This window comes from Caloenas nicobarica, chromosome Z (assembly GCF_036013445.1).
Source record: "Caloenas nicobarica isolate bCalNic1 chromosome Z, bCalNic1.hap1, whole genome shotgun sequence".
In the NCBI taxonomy this organism is placed as follows: Eukaryota; Metazoa; Chordata; class Aves; order Columbiformes; family Columbidae; genus Caloenas; species Caloenas nicobarica.
In genome coordinates this window covers 17,892,358-17,911,369 of record NC_088284.1, presented here as the reverse complement: position 1 = coordinate 17,911,369, position 19,012 = coordinate 17,892,358, and the positions used below count along the sequence as shown (strand labels likewise).

The following is a 19,012-nucleotide window of genomic DNA, read 5'->3' as shown; positions in this document are numbered from 1 at the left end:
AAGTTAACTGAGGAGATAAAAATGAATTGTATAGAACACAGAATATTGAATTAGACAAAACATGACCTTTTCTGTTTAAATCTAAGTTCAAGTGCCTACTTACTTTTACAGTGTATGCCCTGTTAAAATCTGTGGTAGTTGTTGCAAATTTGTGACTTCACGTTCATTATATACAATTTTTTTTCAGTGTTTGGGCATGTGAGGGGAGTAAATTTCAATGTGGAATAACATCTTTGTACATCAAAATGCACAGTTAAAAATATTTAAAAGAAGCCTTGTATTCTGCTCCAAGGAGTGTTCTCTGGGTGACATGGGAGAACTGAATGGAGTCTGCACAGAGTAGTGGTAACAACCTTCCTGAGGTTGCCAATGCAGAAGTGGCAATTTTCATTCATGAAAATGCTTGTGAAGAGATGACTTTTGATTTAATTGGTCAGGGTACACACTAAGCAAAACCCCTGGTAAACTGGTGGCTGCAGCTAGATGACTAGAAAGAATGTGAAAGCCTTCAGCTGAAAGGCAGAACATCAGGCTTCACCGTAAGGCGTTAATGATGCCTGTCTCCATGGCAGCCAGTGTGGAAAGACAGTCATTTTGACTAGGACTTGCGTTACCAGTGAAGAAGGTACTCGTACAGTTTTCCTGATAAAAGTGAATATAGAATTTGCATCTTGGACAAACCAGTTCAGACTAGGATTTCTGTGAAAGAGGTGGTCCAAACACAAGCTCATTAAGGTCATCTGGAAGGGAGAACAATTGTATAGTTGTATCTGTTTTTGCAAGATGACACCTTGCCTGACAATGAAAGAGCTGAACACCTTTCTGTACCTTTTTGAAAATCGTTTAATCCTGTCTTGAACTATATAGCCACTCCTAAAATTCAACTCTAGTGTTAATAGAAAACAATTTCTGAGGCACAGACCTTCTGTTCTTGGAACCAGGAAACATTATAAGTTGTCAGAAGAACAAATGACAGCTTTGACAGAGACATTTAGTGTGGGACACCTACACTTGGCATTTGAGGTGGTCAATCTGTCTCCACACTGAGCCCTTTGGTAATGTGTTTTGTGAATCCGAAGAACTGAATATTGGCAAAGTTGGAAGCAATCAAATGAAAAGCATAACCTTCCACTGCTTCATTTAGAAAGTATTTATAATGGGTTAATTCAATGGCTTGATATATTAAACTTACAAAAAGGTCAAGATTAGCCTGTAAAAAGCTCTTGCACAGTGCAGCAGCCCCTTTCCTTGATAGATCAACCCAATCCTATGCTATGTTATTTGCCCTGCTTTTTTTCCTTATTCTCATATCCAAATGCAAGATATGCTGTCATCCCCCAAATTTTCCTCAGCGAAAACAAAGTAATTGCTTAAAAAGAAAATCCTTCAAATTCATCACTCACAGCAGTGACTCTCGCTGTCAGCAATTATGATAAGAAGGTGAATTGTCTGCCATTGCTGATTTTTTTTTCTTCCTCCTGTTATTAATGCAGTGTTAATGTTACAATGTTAACCTATTCTAAAGGCAGTGTATTAAGATCTAACACGCATTAACAGGAATCCCTCAGATGCTTACAGCCTATGATGGATGGGTAGAGCAACAGTGCAAAAAACCCCCTCATATTAATTTTACCACACTTCACACCTTCCCAGCTCAAGAATGCATTACTGAAATTTCTCCTGAAAAGGTTAATTTTTTTTTCAGACTACTTCATGGACAACTGAAAACTCTGAAAGAGAAGACTTCTGGAATATTTGAACTTTGCAGTTGTTGTTGCAAGATGAAGCAAATTTACTGATGCTCTAAAACCAACCTGCACTGACAACATTAGCTGCATCTTTAGCAGCCTATGAATGTGTCAGATTTTTATTGATTCTTTAAAATTGAAGCCAGCAACAAGCAATAAGTTAATGGCATATTTTCTTCCTCCCATGTAGGGGAAGAAATCCAATATTCTAAATTTTCTGTAATTTGCAATTGCAAGAACTGAGATGACGTTAGTGTTTGCTAAGTCACCTCTGTTGTTCAAACCTTTTTATATGGTTCTGGTATTTAAACTATGTTTCTAGTTAGTGAGGTGAAGATTTTGACCCAAAATAAGAGTTCATTGTACTTTATTCGGTCAGTGTATTTTGGTTTCTTTTAAAAGGCTGGATATCTGCACTCTGGTGCATTGGTTGAACTTGTCCATAGTGAAGTGTCTTACAGATTGTGTAGGTCCAGACTAAGAATTATAATTACTGAAATAAAACACATCTATGCTTGTGAAACCATGTTATTGATAGTAAAATGCACAGAGTATGTATGGAGTTTGAACTGATTAATAATAGGTGCAGTTTGATCTAGTACACATGGGTCTTAATGCAACATCACAGCGATCTGGCAGACTTGCACAGATCTTTTAAACCTGAGGCAAGGTGTATTATGTTTTCAGACCACGGTTTTTGAGACACAAAGGGCAAGAGTCTCTGATCCAGTAGGTCTGCTTTGTGTTATTGCAGTGGAATGAAACAGCCCTAAAACCAGGCCAACTCAAACTGTCCAGAGGACGATTTCATGCAGGGCAAGGGCAGAAGAGCATAGCGTTGTCCTCTGGGGCAGAGCTCATGCCTGAGAACCATGCAGAATGGTAGTGAAAGCATCTTTTTCTCTTTTTAATACTCCAGGGGCTTGCCTGCGAAGTACGTGATCCGAAGGTCTTAACATCACTAAGTTTTTACCTTCAGCAGTCTGTGTGTGTGCAGCAGGACTAGGACAGCCAGTCTTTTGAGTCTGTTTTATTGAGACTTTTAGAAAGGAAACAGTGTAATGCCAGAAAACTGTTAAGTCATTATAGGTCATTTTGCAGTGTAACCAAGATCCAAGTTGGAGCGTGTTAAGTCTGAAGAGCTGAGTAGTTTTCAGTATGGTATTATTCAGTGCTTCCCTGTTTTCACTGGCTGTGAATAAAACAGGTGGGAGAAACAGAGTAAAATGGCATAGTTAGCTTTTGAATGGTACAGAATGAATTACATACCCAAGATTTTATTTTGTTTTTTACTTTGTATGAGGCAGTTTTGCTTAGTATCTTGGCAGTTCTTAATATCTTTACCAGGAAGTCATTACAGTGAATAATCTCTTCCAGAACCTTTATTCTGTAGTCAAAAGTAGTGCTTCAGGATGGCATGCATGAGAATGAGCCAAGAGATTAATGTGACTTCAAGTGTCTACAGAAGGCAGTGTCTGTCATTTGGTGTGCTGTTTCAGTGATAAGCTATAACCAAAACACTCCGATTTAAAAACAAACAAACAAACCCAAAACCTGAATCAAAGGAAATAAATTTAAAGTACACGTTGCAAATCTGTTAAATGGTATGCAAAACCAAGTATGATTCTTGCTCATACATTTTGGCAGTTTTTCCACAATCATTGTCTGTTACAGTATGACAGTGCCTAGAATTACAGGTAAAGTTTTCCATTAGAAATAGAACACAATGGCATTGTAAATATTAAAGAACAAAACATGCAAAGGGAAGTACGTGGGTTCTAAATTGCAGTTACATTTTGTTCATGATGAATGTGACATTTTAAATTTAGGGGAATTACTCAGCTTCATAATGCAATATTGTATGCAGGTGTAACTGTTCTTTTGTATGTAAGCACGTTATGCTAAAAGATGTTGTTTTAAATTGCAAATTCTGAACAGTTGCTGGAACTTCCTAGGAAGTGCCAGAATTTGTTACCAGGGCCCCTAATTCTGCTCTCCTATGCCTTTGCATTATGATCTCTAATTACATTGTTTCACACTATTTTTTCCTGCCTCATTCAGTGAACAGGATGGGCGGTGCTCAGGAATTGAGCCACTACTTGATATTTTAATCCTTATCATTCAGTTAGCAGCCTGGGCTTTATTTACTGCACACCGTTTAAAAGTCTCTAAAGAATACACAGTTATTCATTCCCTTATGGCCCTTTTAAGTTGCTTTGCTGAACTATTTTTATCTCTTCAATTCTATTTTCGTGTGCATTTTCTGGTCAATACTATATTTGCTATGTGAAATAAACACGTATGCACACATACACAGCATGCACATATATATTTATGACTGAAAGAGAAATATAGGATTATTCCCTTTGATAACTTCTAGAACGGAAATTGAATGTCTGTTTTGTACTTTAAAACAGCCTTTCAGGAGGGTGTTGAAAGTAAACATAATGTTTATAATTACAGTCCAAATGCACCACTTCTGTCTGTCTGCTACTAGTGGCATGGGATGTTTACAGTACTTGTCTTAAAAAGGCCACTGCCAGTTAAAATAAGTTTTGTTCCTAATACATTATAACTTTTTTTTTCTGTTGCAGAAGGAGTTGAGCCTTCCAAGAAGAGGAAGTTTGTAAGTATATGAAGTTATTTCTATTGTGCTCACAATATAGTATGTAGTTTTGACAGTTTTTGAGTAGGCTAGTCTTCATTTCAGGGTGGTTAAAATGAAGGTTAAATGTAGCAGTCAATCTGCCTTAAAATACATACCAAAAAATCAAGATTGTAAATGAAAACCTTTGGGTTGTGCAGTGACCTTTTTTATGCCCACCCCCCCTCTTCTAGAGGAGGTATTGTGAAGGATTTCCAAAGTGGCAGAAAGTTCTTATATTGAAGCTTTTCTTTGTATTGAAGTTTTCTCTTGTTAAAAATCAAAGAAGAAATTTGGTTACTTTGTGAATGATATAAATGAAACTTGACACGTAAGTAAAACTGTTTCCTTAGGAAATTCTGTGATCAGACCTATGGATGAAAAGTTCTACTAAATGTATAGGGTTGTTAAGCTACTATTTTGATTAGTGGAAGTGAAGACTATGTTCTCATGTAAGTTGTTACTGAGAGTAATATGAATTCAGATACCGTGGTTTGTTGTGCTTTGCTCAGATTTCTGTACCTTGGCTTTGTTTTTCTAGTGTTCAGCTGTTTGGTTTTAAAGCTTGCATTTTTATTTGTATCTATTTCATGTTTTCTAGTAGTAATTTATTGAGAAAATATTGGGATAAGAACATAGCGAAACATCTTCAGAAACAAGCTCTCTTCACTTACTACTTTCTTTCAAAAAATACCTTAGGACTATGAGGCTATCGCTGTACTTGAATAAGCTTGTATTAATGTGCCAAAATGTTGTGAATAAAACCCTAAGCCCTCGCATAAAAGACTGGTTACTTGGTTTTATTTTTCTATACTTGTTTTCAAATTGGTAGTGCTGGGTAGCTTTTGGTGATAGTAGGGTTGGTGTGTGAATAACTGGAACTGGAATTGCTGGAGATGCGTAGTTAAGTGCTCTGTTGTTCTGAGTTAAATGGCATACCAGAAGTCTGTACTTCGTAAGACATCTGCTGACTTGGAAGAGACTTTCTTGATTTAGATTCTGACACATGTAAAGTCTTATACTAAATAGTAAGCAAACCCATTATCTAAGAAATTCAAGAAAATATAAACTAATTCCACATCAAGTATTTGATTATTGTGATGACAGAGAGAAAAACAGTTAATGATTTTTCGCGCCTTCTTTTGGTGCCCTTGGTGCTTTATGTTAACCTAACGCTGTTGAAGTTAATAGCTAAACTCCTGTTGACATCAGCCAGAGCAGAGAGTGGCTTTTGAGGCTTATTTTTTAATCTGTAGCCATGGCCTTGCTTACTCTTGCTATGATGTTTGACATTGAACATTATTAGGTATTTTTCTCCAAGTCCGAAAAATGGCTGCAAGGCAATCACCTCAATTGCATTCATATACTTATTTTTTAACTGATTAGTGAGGTGTAAGTGCAGATTCTGTAATGTTGCTGAGCCTTCAATAAAGTATGGTAAAGGAATAGCCCCTTGTCAGCAAAATCATATATCTAGTTATTAAAGTGCTTAGGGTTTTGCAGATGGTATTTTAGTATATCTAGTACTGCGATGTTAGTTATCAGGGCTCGTAGTGCTGAGGTTAGAAAGGGCTGTAGCATCAGGGGTTGTGAGTGTGGGACATGTTGGCTGGTCTGTGTGTTAAATGCGTGTTGACATGAAGACTGAATTTTGAAATGTAAGAGGTCCTATGCTTTTATTGCCATAAACACCAAGAGGTCTTGAATGGCTCCAGGAAGGTGTATCACTTTGTCTGCTGGAGCTTCCGAGCCAATGGCATGCCAAGGATGCAGCTTTGAGCAGGACAAGGAGAGCTGGTTCAGAGGTGATCAAGTAGAGAAGCTTGGAAAGCAAGGTGTGGGCTGATGAATGACTGGTACTGATTCTCTCCCTCCCCCTTCCTTCTCTTTGGAAAGATCTCTTATTCTCTTATATGGAACAGTCAGAAGAGGAAAGGAAAGAGAGATGCATGAGGAAAGATGTCTTGCTTCTCGTTCACCACATGTATGTTTCAAAGAACTAGTGTGCAAAATATTTAAGCTTTCTTTTATATCTGTTACATGATTTTTAGACCTGTTTTAGACTGGCTACCGGCTGGACCATACAAAGTGGTTTTCCATATATGTGCAGATAGTTTCTAAAATACGTTTTCTATGACAACATAAAGGAGGCTGCTGTTTCTAAGTCTCAGTGGGATGGGATATGGTATATGTAATATGTTTGTATGGAAAGGTGGATATTTGGCAGGAAGCATACTGAGTTACAGATCATTTGAAAAGAAGTGGTATTTGACTGATATGGAGTACCAGCCTTTCCCTACCTATTCTGCTGAACCAACTAGAGCTCTTGGACTTATTTACCTACGTGCTCAACTCAATACCAGAAGTATGACTTGGATTTCTTTTACTAAGTTGATCAGATACGCTTACTGCCAGCAAAAGTATTAGCAGAGGAGTCTACCTGTGCAGTAGCTGTTATTCCCAGTTCATTAGCTGTGGCATCTGTTCCAACACATTGTGTTACCTACTGCAAGTCGGCGATGTTTGTTTACTTGTTGAGCCTCATCTGCCAGAGGTATCCCGATTGTGCCATTGGGCACGTTGATTCTTGCCATGTGTGGAGTTATTCCCCCTAACAGCTGGCCTTTTGATCTAGCTCTGTGGCTGTCAACCTACAAGGCAACTTCAGTTAAAAAACATGGCCTCTGTTTTCCCTGACCTATTTGTGTTAACCATTGCTCAGTACATACAGAGACTTCTCTGGAAACCAACAGCTTCCCTGCTTTTTGTTAGACAAGATTCAGCTGAGGTAAGGGCAGGGTGGTATGAAGCTCTATTTCTTGGTTTTGGAATAGAAGACTACAGGTTAAGGGCAGAAGTGGTGGCAGAGTCAAGAAAGAATCAAGAGGGGATGGAAAAGGAGGCATGGGAAATTTAATGTGTTTTAGGTGGAACTATGGGAGGGGACTGAGGATAGAAAGTGAAGGAAACTTTGAGAGGGAGAGGGCTTAACTTTTCCATTCTTCCCCAGTTGTGGCTGTGGGCCTCATTTTGGATCTCATTAAATAAGTTAATCTTTCTGTACACCTCCTACAATTAAACACAATTCTAATTTTACATAGTTGTTACACAGCAACTCATATAAAAAAGAACCGGAGACAAAAACACACTAGAAGGTTGAAGTTAATTTTGGCCTAGTTGGCATAACTGAGATAAGGGGTGCTGGCTGAGAAGGAAAGAAGCGATCTTTTCCATCCTCAGAGCACCCCCTGGCTGTGACGGCACAAGTGCTTGTGTGGGCACAGGCAGAACTGATCCAGGTTGTAATGAGCTGTGTTCAGGTTCTTTGGTGTGTTTGACTGTACAGCTGCACAAATGCCTTGCTGGCAGCAGGCTGTGGTAGTATGGAGACAGAATGAATGGTTGGGAGCTTTCTCTAGGGCTGTGTCCAGCAGCAGAACTGATTTATATAAGCTTAACATGATTGTAAACCTGCATGGCTGTTACTATCCCACTTTGCAACTCTATCAGAAAATTATATCAAAGTGTATTTCTGCACACTGCCAGTACGGGAACAGATTATTTATATGTTGTGATGATGTTTTTATTGATTTCCACCAAACACTTCCAAATACCAAGGGAGACTTTTGTGCTTAATGTTAAGCCAGACTCAGAAGTACAGATTTAATTTGATCAGAATTAAGTGCTGCTAATGTCTGTGTATGAAGCATGCAGATCCTCTGATGAACCAGAGAATGCCTAACTGCATCTAAAAATCCTTTTCCTTTACATATTCAGAGTGTGGAGTAGCTGGAGTAGGTAGCCAGTGATCTCTCAGTGTATGTTGTGCATTAACTGGGTGAGTTTCCATCAGTGAATTTAAGGCATCAATGTCTTTATCCTCTTAATGTTTCCTTCGCATACCCACAGAGTACAGCAAAATGAGAACCTACAGAGAGACTGGGCATGACCTCAAAGGTTGTGGCACAACAATGACCCTCAGCTTTAAGTAGGTACGTTCTGGTTTGAAATGCCATTCTCCTAAAAATAAGTTAACAACTGGCTTCTGTGGGGTGGAGAGGAGCCTTTAGAAACAGTAATACTTGCAAAGTATGCAGATGGTAGAGGATGTTCCTCCTTTCTTTAGAGCTTCAGTGGTTAAAGCACCTGCTGTAGAAATAAAATACCTCGCTTTTACAGACTTAAGTTTCTCTTTCCTTTTTCTTTTATTTAATCTGTCAATTTCAGTTTAATTGAGAGCTAGACAACTTTTATGTGTTTATTTTTGCTGCATCTGTCCTTCTCTTGACATTTCTGAAACTAATTTCAGTAATTATAAAATATGGACTCTAGTTCAGTAGCAGCAATTATATAATCTACTTGCACCTGTGGAAATGTCAAAGTTGGTCACAGAATTTTCGTAGAATTCATTTACGCATTACAGTGAAGCAGCTAATATCCTTAGATAACAGCAACATAAGAGTGTGACGGGCCAAGAATTCGAGAAAAGCACTAGTTTAAAACCACTGCTTACTGAGGGTTTTAATTAAATAAGTTTCAAGAAAGTTAATAACAGTTTTATAAGAAAGTTTTTTTCAATGACAGATATGGACTATCAGTTAACCTCAGGAAAAAAGTGGGAATGAGAAATTGAGTGGAATGGAATTATGAAATCACGCCAACCGTACTTAAAAAAAAAGCTCTGAGGCCAGTGTTGTGTAGGTGGACAAAACTGGAATTCTACAGTTTTTTTGTGCCTGTATATATGTACGCTTACAGATAGATACATGTATAAAAAAATAATATATAGATGACCTGTGATAAGGAAAAGTGCTTAGATCAGATGCCAAAGCACTCAAAGGAAACCTCAAAAATTAAATACATTCATTGTACAAACCTAACTCTCTTCCAACAGCTGCCCCTGAGTTTTGTCTCCCTAATTGGATCGGCTTCTTTGTGTCCTGAAGGGTACAACTGTCAAAGACAGTCAAGGAAATTAATTTTGAGTAACTGTGAAGAATTCAAAAATAACAAACAAAAGCCTTCAAGCACCCCAAAACATATAAGAAAGATTGCTACTTCCTTTGTTGTATGGTTGTATGGTTGTTTGAGGACCTGTGTAGAAGCTTATGCATGCAGCTTTGCAGCTTTTTTCATCGAATGTATTTTTGCAGAGGGGCACAATTGTGCTGAAAGTGCTTGTGTCACGACACATCATTTGCAAAGTGCAGAAATTCAAAATTGGCTAGTTATAGCTGAAGACAGAAATTTCATTTAAGTTCTAGAAAACTCATTAGTTTTGGAAAGCATAATCTAAACAATTTTAGACATATTGCTATAAATAATACTAGATTTTTGAGAAATAACATATTTTCCTTGTTAATTATAAAAGCTATTCAAAATTCAGTCTTGAGATACTCCTGTTACTGAAAATTTGTATTCCTAATTAAAATAAAACCTCTGTTTATGAAAGTCTCAGGGCTTGTTTGGAATCTTTTCTCTGAAGGTGCATGGCCTTTGCAATCTGGTGTTCACTGAGAGAAATTGAGTGCCTTAGTTACAATAATGTGCAGTATCCCATTAAAATTCTTATGGGAGAAAAACTAATACTTTGAGAAAACTTTCTGCAGAGCATGTGTAAACAGTTACACCTAAATCTGAGCAGTGAGTTCTTCATGCTGTGAAACAGTGTTGAACTGGAAACTTGTATTGTTTTATATCTCTTTTGTGTATACTTTTCTGGTACTGCTGTTTATGTTTGTGTAGAGAAGAAGTAAACAAGTTGACCTGAGGTGAATGTTTTGATAAGTACCATTGTCACACTGGAAGCATAGAGATGTGGATCAGTTAGAGTGTCTGCCTCTGTAGCGGTTGCTCACATATCTTCTGTTGGCTTGAATATCTTCTATTGCAAAATAGTGTATGCTGACAGAAGAATGATGGCAGCTTAAGGAATTTGGTGTGCTTGGACAAGGGGTGTGAGGCAAGGTTGCCCCCAGGAAAGTCTGTGTTGCATGTCTTTGTAGTGTGTTGGCCTTTTGCTGGAAGCACAGGGGGCAAAATAGGTAAGCAAGAAGAATTCTGAGCCAGGACTGGCAAGAGCTAGCCCTTTTTGTCTCCAGACTTGGATAGCTTGGTGGTGCAGTCTGTACTGTGGGTACAGCTCATGCTTAGCTATGAATCCTGCTATTCATGGAAGTTCCACTTATTACATGTGCATCAGATACTTTTATCACTCTTTGCCTGTGTGTTAGAGCAACAGACTTAGTTTGCTGATCTAAATTTTATCTAAAAAAAGAGTAACTTTCCTCTGTTGGGTTAGTTGTGTCCATGCTTAGAGTTTTTCAGGCAGAGTAGCAAAAAAAAAATCGTATTTTTTGGTGTCACAGTCAAGAATAACTGTTTTGATATCAGCAAATAACACAATACTGCTCACCTGTCTGTCAAAAAGAGAGCTTTTCTGGAAGGAGTGGAAGCTGTGGGTAGAGTTGAGAAGGTCTTACACTTTAGAGCCCTGAAAGTATAACCAGCTATTTTTTTTTCTTACATTTAATTTTCATTTCCATTTTATCCACTCATTTTCTTCAACTTCATTTGTGTTTAAGCTGAAACTCCACTTTGGATTTTAAAATGATTGCGCTCAAGATATTAATCTTGTACCTTTGTAACAAACAACAAAGCATTAATCATGAAAACTAGTCAGTTTTTCATCTTAAATTATTTGGGAGATTATAATTATCTTAAATTTGGAAACTGGAGTAGATTAATTATTGTTGCCAGGTAATCAATCTCTCAATTCAAATGTGGATGGTTTGTGCTCAGATGGATACTCTCCATCACCTGCATTTGATTCTCAAGACATGTATGCTTTAGTGTTACGTGTTAACTGGCACTATTTCTGTATGCACTTCTGTGTTAAACAAGAACACGCTTGTTTGGCTGGTTTTTCTCCCTGGCGGCAGTATACTATAGTTGGTATACTGCGTGGTGTTCAATAACCACGTTTCTGTCTTTCTGACAAACTAAGTAGATTAAAGTCCATAACTTTCAGCATTTTTCTATTGCTGTCATTGAGGCGATTTTTTTTCCTGCATGTCTAATTTTGTGGTGTTTGCCCACGCTACAGGTAGGCAGAAAAATTCTGTCGCCCTTTTATAGCTCTGTGTTACTGTTTCTATCAGCACCTTTTGTCACAGCCATGCACCAGGGGAACAATATCTTCCAAGCACCCTTGTATTATTTTTCTTAGTGGTGATTTCATAGGTGCAGCTGACACACACTCTTAAGTTTCTAGATGCTTAACATTGCATTTGTCATGAAAATGCATTTTTGTTTAAAGGAGTACAGATTACCAACAGATCCAGATCACTTCATATGTGACAACATTGTCATCCTTGGTATTTGTCATTTCTTCATTGTTTTACCTTTGAACTTTCAGCAGTGGTTTTAAATCTAATTTCCTTGCCACTGGTGAAAATGCTGAATAGGATCAAACTAGGCGATAAAATTTTATGAACTATTTAAAAAAAATCTCCTTTGTACAAAGGAGATGGGTCCACTATCAACTTTTTTTTTTTTTTTTAGATTTGATAATGAACTCTAAATCTATGTAATGTATGCTTTTTATTGAGATTTCGATGCAAATTCTGAACAAGGAATTCAAATACTTCATGAATTCTTTGTGTCTGGGCAGGTCACTTGTGTATGACATGGGGGACAATCGCCACCGGCTGTTGAACCTTCATCACATCTTTTAGCTTCCTTGTGACTGACAGTGGAAAAACTCCTTTTTGGACAAGTTTTTTGTATGCTTTAGGAGCCAATAGTTACTGTAGCATGATCCTTTTGCCTCACAATCTTGCTTACTTCAGCCTCCATAAATTTTATGCAAGTCTGCTGCCTATTGTTTTTGTTTCCTTGTTGTAGAGTTGTGTTGGCCAAACGGGAAGAGTCATGACACGTGCCTTGTGCTGTGTAGTCTTGTTGCCATCCTCCTGTTGTCAGCACAGGGTCTGCTGCAGACAAGTGCTTTGTGCCGGGGACGGCACAGCCTTGTTTTTGATGTAAACAACACATCCCTTGGTAACCATTCTGTGATTTTATTGCTGTTAGTTGTGTCCTTGGCTATCAGTATAGGCCATTCTGTTTAATCTTCTTCCTTTGTTTCTTTTGGTGCTTTCACATGCACATTTGCATCCCTGCTTCATTTGTACCAATATTAATATTGTTACATATCTCTACATCTTGTCTCTTGACTCATGTTTCACTGGTACATATGTAGGTTTTACACAGTGACGTCCTCTCTATGATTTATCACATCACATGTTAGAGAAAGGAGCTATCTGTTTTAATGTAATGTAACACATCCCTTCTTGGTGAAAGATGTATACACTGCTTGAGGATATTTTAGAGCCTTGTGAAACCTTGTTACCGGTAAATTCATGCTCATCTGTGTGTGTGCATGCACACAATCTTTATGTATACAGAAAAAAAAAGTCAGGTAGTGATGACTTTATGTGTTTTAAGACTATTTTTTGTTGTATTAATGCGACATATGTTCATACAGCATTGTCCATTATATTCTTTGATCATGTAGATATGTTTCCAAAGCCCAGGACATGACAAAATTTATTGAAATAACACAGCTACCTGGAGGATTGATGACCAGAAAATGAGGTGTTCAGGTTTTAAAAGCTTGTGTAACGTGATATTTATCTGCTCTTGTTCTGTGAGTGGTGTGGTGTCTTAGTAATGTAAATTATCACTTGACCCATGCTTGCCAAGGTACCATGCTTCTTCACAATGCTCTGGGTGTGCTATGCCCTGTTGGAATTTTGTTTTGGCTACTTAGGCAAAGACAGGACAGACTCAAAATTGAAAAATAACCTTAAATAATTCTGTATCGTAATTGTGATGAGATTAAGCCACAAGGAAAATGCAAAATGAAATCAATCTCTAGGGTCAAGTTGTGGTCCTGTAGGAATATTGCAGAATTTTAGGATAAGGGAATTGCATGATTCTTGGAAGGAGCAAAGAAAATCAAGTGTCTGGGTGTCTCCATACTTTGCCTAAATTAATTTTTTTTTGCAGTAGCTTATATGAAATTTTAAATATTTAAAATATTTGTATACTTGAAAATAATTATTTTATAGCACATGAGGTTCAACCTAGATGTTAGAGGGCCAGATCTCATGGCTAATATATTGCTGGCACATGAAGGCAGGTGCTGAGGTGCTAAAGTAATTAAATTTCTACAAAGAAGTAGCAGTAGAAAAGACCTCATCACTGCTAAAACTTGAATAGTGAACTTGACAAAATGTGGCAAGAAAGAGTAATGGGATGGAAGTTTGACGAACTGGCTAACCTACTGTTCTTGCTCTTCCCATGTGACGGTCCACTCTCCTCAGCAGTCTTTTCAGCTTGCGGCCTTTTTCAATGAACTGTGCTTTTTCTATTGGTTCTGCCTTTGTATCCTGCATTACCTGTTGAACCCCTAGTTCCTGGTGTTTGCAGTGTTTCTGTGTGCATAAAAGCAGCAAAGTACATAGCAAGAGAAGAGGGAAAATGCTAGGGGAATGTAATGGCTGGAAATACCAGCTGCTGAAGCAAGGGGGTAGTGATCTCTGAGCAGCAGGTTGGAGTCTAGAGGTAACTTTGTGAGCGCAATAATTACATTATTAAATTCTGATGTTCAGTGGCAAATGAGAGAGATGCATGCTGAATAACAAAAATATTTTGGAAAACTACTTGCTCTGAGTATTTTTAAATTAGCATTGGCCGTTTCCTTAAGTTTTTTGTGAACAGAGGTTTCATTGTGAGTAAAATTATTTCTCTTTGGTATTTGTTCTAGTAAAATTTAAAAATTGTATCACATATACAAGAAGAATAAATGACCATACAACCACCTGTTTTATTCTGCTGCCTGAGAAAGTACTTACCGAGTGAGAAACCTGGCAGAAGAACATCATGTGGTTAATTACTGCTAGTCAGCGCTGCTTGAATTTCAAATAGTAAACCTTGAAAATCTGATGTACTGAAAGAGCTTCTTGTTCCTCGTTTGTGTTTTCCCAGTGGCATTAATTTTGATAAGTCCAGTTTTCTTCAGTTAAGGAAAATTTAAGTTGTGTCAAAGAGAATTGTTTGTCACAAAGGAGTTATAATGTCCTCATGAATTGCATGATCGAGGCTGTCCTATGCTGTATTGATCAATTGATTTTTTTTTTTTTGGCACTGATGCTACAAAAATTTGAATAATCTCTTAATCTACAGAAAGAGCTTTCTGAGGCTGTGCAATTTCTAGCTTGCACACATTTAGCCTCTGTAGGATTGGGGTCATTGTGCGGCTCTGGGGAGATTACGTGATTGTTTGATGAACCTGTGCTCCGCTTAAAGAATTCTAATGATAGATTTTTTTTTTTTTGTGGAGATGGAAGGTGAGGTATAACATAAATAAATGCTTGTTTGCACTTAGGTTTCTGCACAATATATTTGTTCCTCTGATAGAAATATCACCAGTATTCTAAATATCTGCTTTCAAGTAAAAGATGCAGTTGCTGAACGTCAGGGATCTGCCTGCCTTGTCTCTTCTGGCAAGCATTCTGACATTACAGATTATCCCCTTGAAATTTTTGGTATTATGGTCATTTCATTATGTGAAGTAGAGGCTGACTTTGTAGAGATGTCAGGATCATGAAATCCCGATGAACCACTTCTGTTTGTCTTAGGGGAGGAGGGAAGTCTTTTTTTTTCCTCCCTATTTCCTATGAAATGCAAATTTGAACATTTTTTATTACTGTCAGTATTCTAAACTGTTTCTAAACATTTTTTATTACTGTCGGTATTCTATTCTGTTGCTTATCATAAAGGATATTCATGTATTTGTTATCTGTGGTTTCTTTGTGATTCAGCTGGAGTACCACAGTGTTATGTGCCTTGACATAAAGCACTTAGGAAACTCCTGTTTATGCAGAATGCTTCATTATCTCCTGAGGGGCAAATGATACCTGCTGACGTGTGCTGGCTTTCTGCAGAACTCCAAGTCAAGATCTTCATCCTGGTTGCTGCATGGCATGGGATAAAAATATTGGAGAGACTACGTGAAAAAGTAACTGTGTAGATGGTCTCTAATATTTGCCTCTTAGTTTGCATTAGTGTACTACTACATTTTCTTATACTGCACTGCTCTGTTACGTGCATCCTAGAGATTTATTTTGGATTAAGCCAAATGGGAAGATCTGCTGCAGGCTATGAATCTGATGTACTCCTACCACTAATGGGGAAGTAAGGGACCAAACAATGAGTGTGTAGAGAGCACATGTGTACTAGGAGAATGTTCTTGGACCACTAACTTTGTGTAATGTCCTCACATGCTTCCTTTGCTATGGAAGGGACAGAAGATACAGAGGAGGCAGAGTTACTGAATGCCTTTTTTGTCTACTCTGCCGGAGGCTGTCCTGAGGAGCCTCGTACCCCTGAAGCCCCAGAGGAAGTCAGGACAATGGAGGAGTTTGCCTTGGTTGATGAGGACTGGGTTAGGGAGCAATGAAGTGATCTGGACATCCATAAATCCATGGTTCCAGATGGGATGCACCCGCGGGTGCTGAGGGACCTGGCTGAAGTCATTGCTACGCTACACTCCGTCATCTTTGCTAAGTCGTGGGAAATGGGAGAGGTGCCTGAGGACTGGAGGAAAGCAAGTGTCACTCCTGTCTTCAAAAAGGGCAAGAAGGAGGACCCGGGTAACTATAGACTGGTCAGCCTCACCTCCATCCCTGGGAAGGTGATGGAACACCTTATCCTTGGTGCCATCTCAAGGCATATCAAGGATAAGAGGATCATTAGGGACAGTCAACATGGCTTCGCCAAGGGGAAGTCATGCTTGACCAACCTCATAGCCTTTTATGAGGACATAAGCAGGTAGATAGATGATGGCAAAGCAGTGGATGTGGTCTATCTTGATTTCAGTGAAGCATTTGACACCGTCTCCCACAGCATCCTCACAGCTAAACTGAGGAAGTGTGGACTGGACAATCAGGTAGTGAGATGACTGTGAACTGGCTGAAGGAAAGAAGCCAGAGAGTCATGGTCAACGGGGCAGAGTCTAGTTGGAGGGCTGTATCTGGTGGAGTGTCTCAAGGGTTGGTACTGGGACCAGTACTGTTCAATATATTCATCAATGACTTGGATGAGGGAATAGAGTGCACTGTCAGCAAGTTTGCTGATGACACCAAGCTGGGAGGAGTGGCTGACACGCCAGAAGGCTGTGCTGCCATCCAGAGACCTGGACAGGCTGGAGACTTGGGCAGGGAAAAATTTAATGAAATAGAACAAGGGCAAGTGTAGAGTCTTGCATCTGGGCAGGAACAACCCCAGGTTCCAGTATAAGTTGGGGAATGACCTATTAGAGAGCAGTGTAGGGGAAAGGGACCTGGGGGTCCTGGTGGACAGCAGGGTGACCATGAGCCAGCACTGTGCCCTTGTGGCCAAGAAGGCCAATGGCATCCTGGAGTGTATTAGAAGGGGGGTGGTTAGTAGGTCGAGAGAGGTTCTCCTTCCCCTCTACTCTGCCCTGGTGAGACCTCATCTGGAATATTGTGTCCAGTTCTGGGCCCCTCAGTTCCAGAAGGACAGGGAACTGCTGGAGAGAGTCCAGCGCAGGGCCACAAAGATGATGAAGGGAGTGGAGCATCTCCCGTATGAGGAAAGGCTGAGGGAGCTGGGTCTCTTTAGCTTGGAGAAGAGGAAACTGAGGGGTGACCTAATTCATGTTTATAAATATGTAAAGGGTGAGTGTCACGAGGATGGAGCCAGGCTCTTCTTGGTGACAACCAATGATAGGACAAGGGGTAATCGATACAAACCGGAGCACCGGAGGTTCCACTTAAATATGAGAGGAAACTTCTTCACAGTGAGGGTGACAGACACTGGAACAGGCTGCCCAGGGAGGCTGTGGAGTCTCCTTCTCTGGAGACATTCAAAACCCGCCTGGACGCCTTCCTGTGTAACCTCATCTGGGTGTTCCTGCTCCGGCGGGGGGATTGGACTAGATGATCATTCGAGGTCCCTTCCAATCCCTGACATTCTGTGATTCTGTCAAGAGTTGGATGGCATTTGAGCCTTCATATTGGCTGTTGTCCATGACCCACAATCCTTGGGTCTCACGTTTCTCTTTCACTAAGTTTTCATATCTGCTAATGTTCTTTATAGCCAACCTACCTTCCGTGTCAGTCTCCGCATGATGGACCACTTTCTGAACCTTTTAGCTCTTCATGATTGTCTCCCTTTTCCCTTTTCATTTTACTACTGTCCTTCCAACAATCCTTTGCTCTCTTAAAAATGCCAGCATGGGGCCTGAGGACTGGAATCTGCTCATTAACCTGTGCTGTGAGGAGAGTAAAAGCTAGTTCAGTGTCAGGCAGTTGCTGCTGGATGTGAGAGGGACTGGCAGGCAGATAAAATTTCAGCAGATGAACCCTTCCTTCTGGAGGACCAGGGACAACAGCTGGATCTCAGTGGAGGAGCAAAGCGGGCTTGTCCTTACTAGCAGAGATCTTGAACAAACAGGGCGATGTTACTGATCCTTATGCATCTTCCTCTGAAGGCTTTACACTGTAGTCCTATGCAGCAATGGGTGACACAGCTGTAGGAAGAGTTGGAGGAGGAGAAATGCTGGTTTGATCTTGGGTAGGAATATATGTCCATGGTCCATAGACAGACTTCTACGCTTTAAAGAAGCCAGAGTACAGCATGGCAGGAGAAGGCACCCTGTGCTGACTGTCAGGGCATCTGTTGTCCATGGCTGGGAATGATGCCTGCTCTACGGCTAGGTCACATCGGCTGTTTCTTGTTTGTTAGTCTCCTGTGAACATACTGCCTAATGTTTGTGGCTGTGGCCATTTTTGCCTCTACCACCACTTCTGTTTCTGCCTGAAATTTCTGGGCTCTCTTGACTTCCCTCCATCCTAGGATCTGCCTCCCCCTCCCCATGGGGGTTGTGGGTCATGTTTACCCTCTGGTGAGGTTTTGTGGAATGAATGCAGATCTTGGCACACTTCTGTTTTGTTGGAGGTTTCCCATCCACTTGTATTTTCAACCTTTGCCTAAAACTGAGCATTTTCCTTGCAGGTGCGTTTTCAGGGATAGGGCAGTTGAGATCTGGGGCAGGGATCCTGAGACAAGTTTAGGCTTGCAGGACTTGCTCTGTGAATGTAGTTTTCATATGGGGATAGGCATGCCAAGAACCTGGTTGCCAAGTGCTTTGTGCATGGGAGGATGAGTGATGGCTCCTGGCACTAAAATGAGGGGCAAGGAGCATAAGCAGTGCTTGGACCAAGGTTGATGGCTCACTCTGAGACTGGAGGTGGCAGAAACCAAATAGGTTACTTCAGCTGAAAGCATGGGCAGCAGGAAGGTGGGTGGCTACTGTGCTTGGCTGAAAAGCAAAGCGAGGATGGACAACAGCAGGACAGAGCTCTTCTCTTCTAGGTTTGGAGAAGGAAAATGCTACTTTGGCAGGATTCCTTTCTGTTCTGCAAAGGCTAATCAGCTGTTTTAGTCTTTAGTCTTAGCTCTTTAGTCTTTAACAAGTCTTTGCTACCTGAGTTGTGGTAGGAGCTAACCTAGCATTAGCATACATTTCTGC

General features: G+C 39.8%; 1 protein-coding gene across 2 annotated transcripts in view; it reads left to right on the top strand.

Annotated features, from left to right (window-relative positions):
- Window positions 1-19,012, top strand: part of MAST4 (microtubule associated serine/threonine kinase family member 4) — a 235,982-nt gene that overhangs the window by 66,478 nt on the left and 150,492 nt on the right. For both annotated transcript variants that reach the window (XM_065657629.1, XM_065657630.1), the window contains exon 2: window positions 4,343-4,374. In XM_065657629.1, the coding sequence (XP_065513701.1) occupies window positions 4,343-4,374 (32 nt within the window). The remainder of the gene's footprint in view (window positions 1-4,342; window positions 4,375-19,012) is intronic.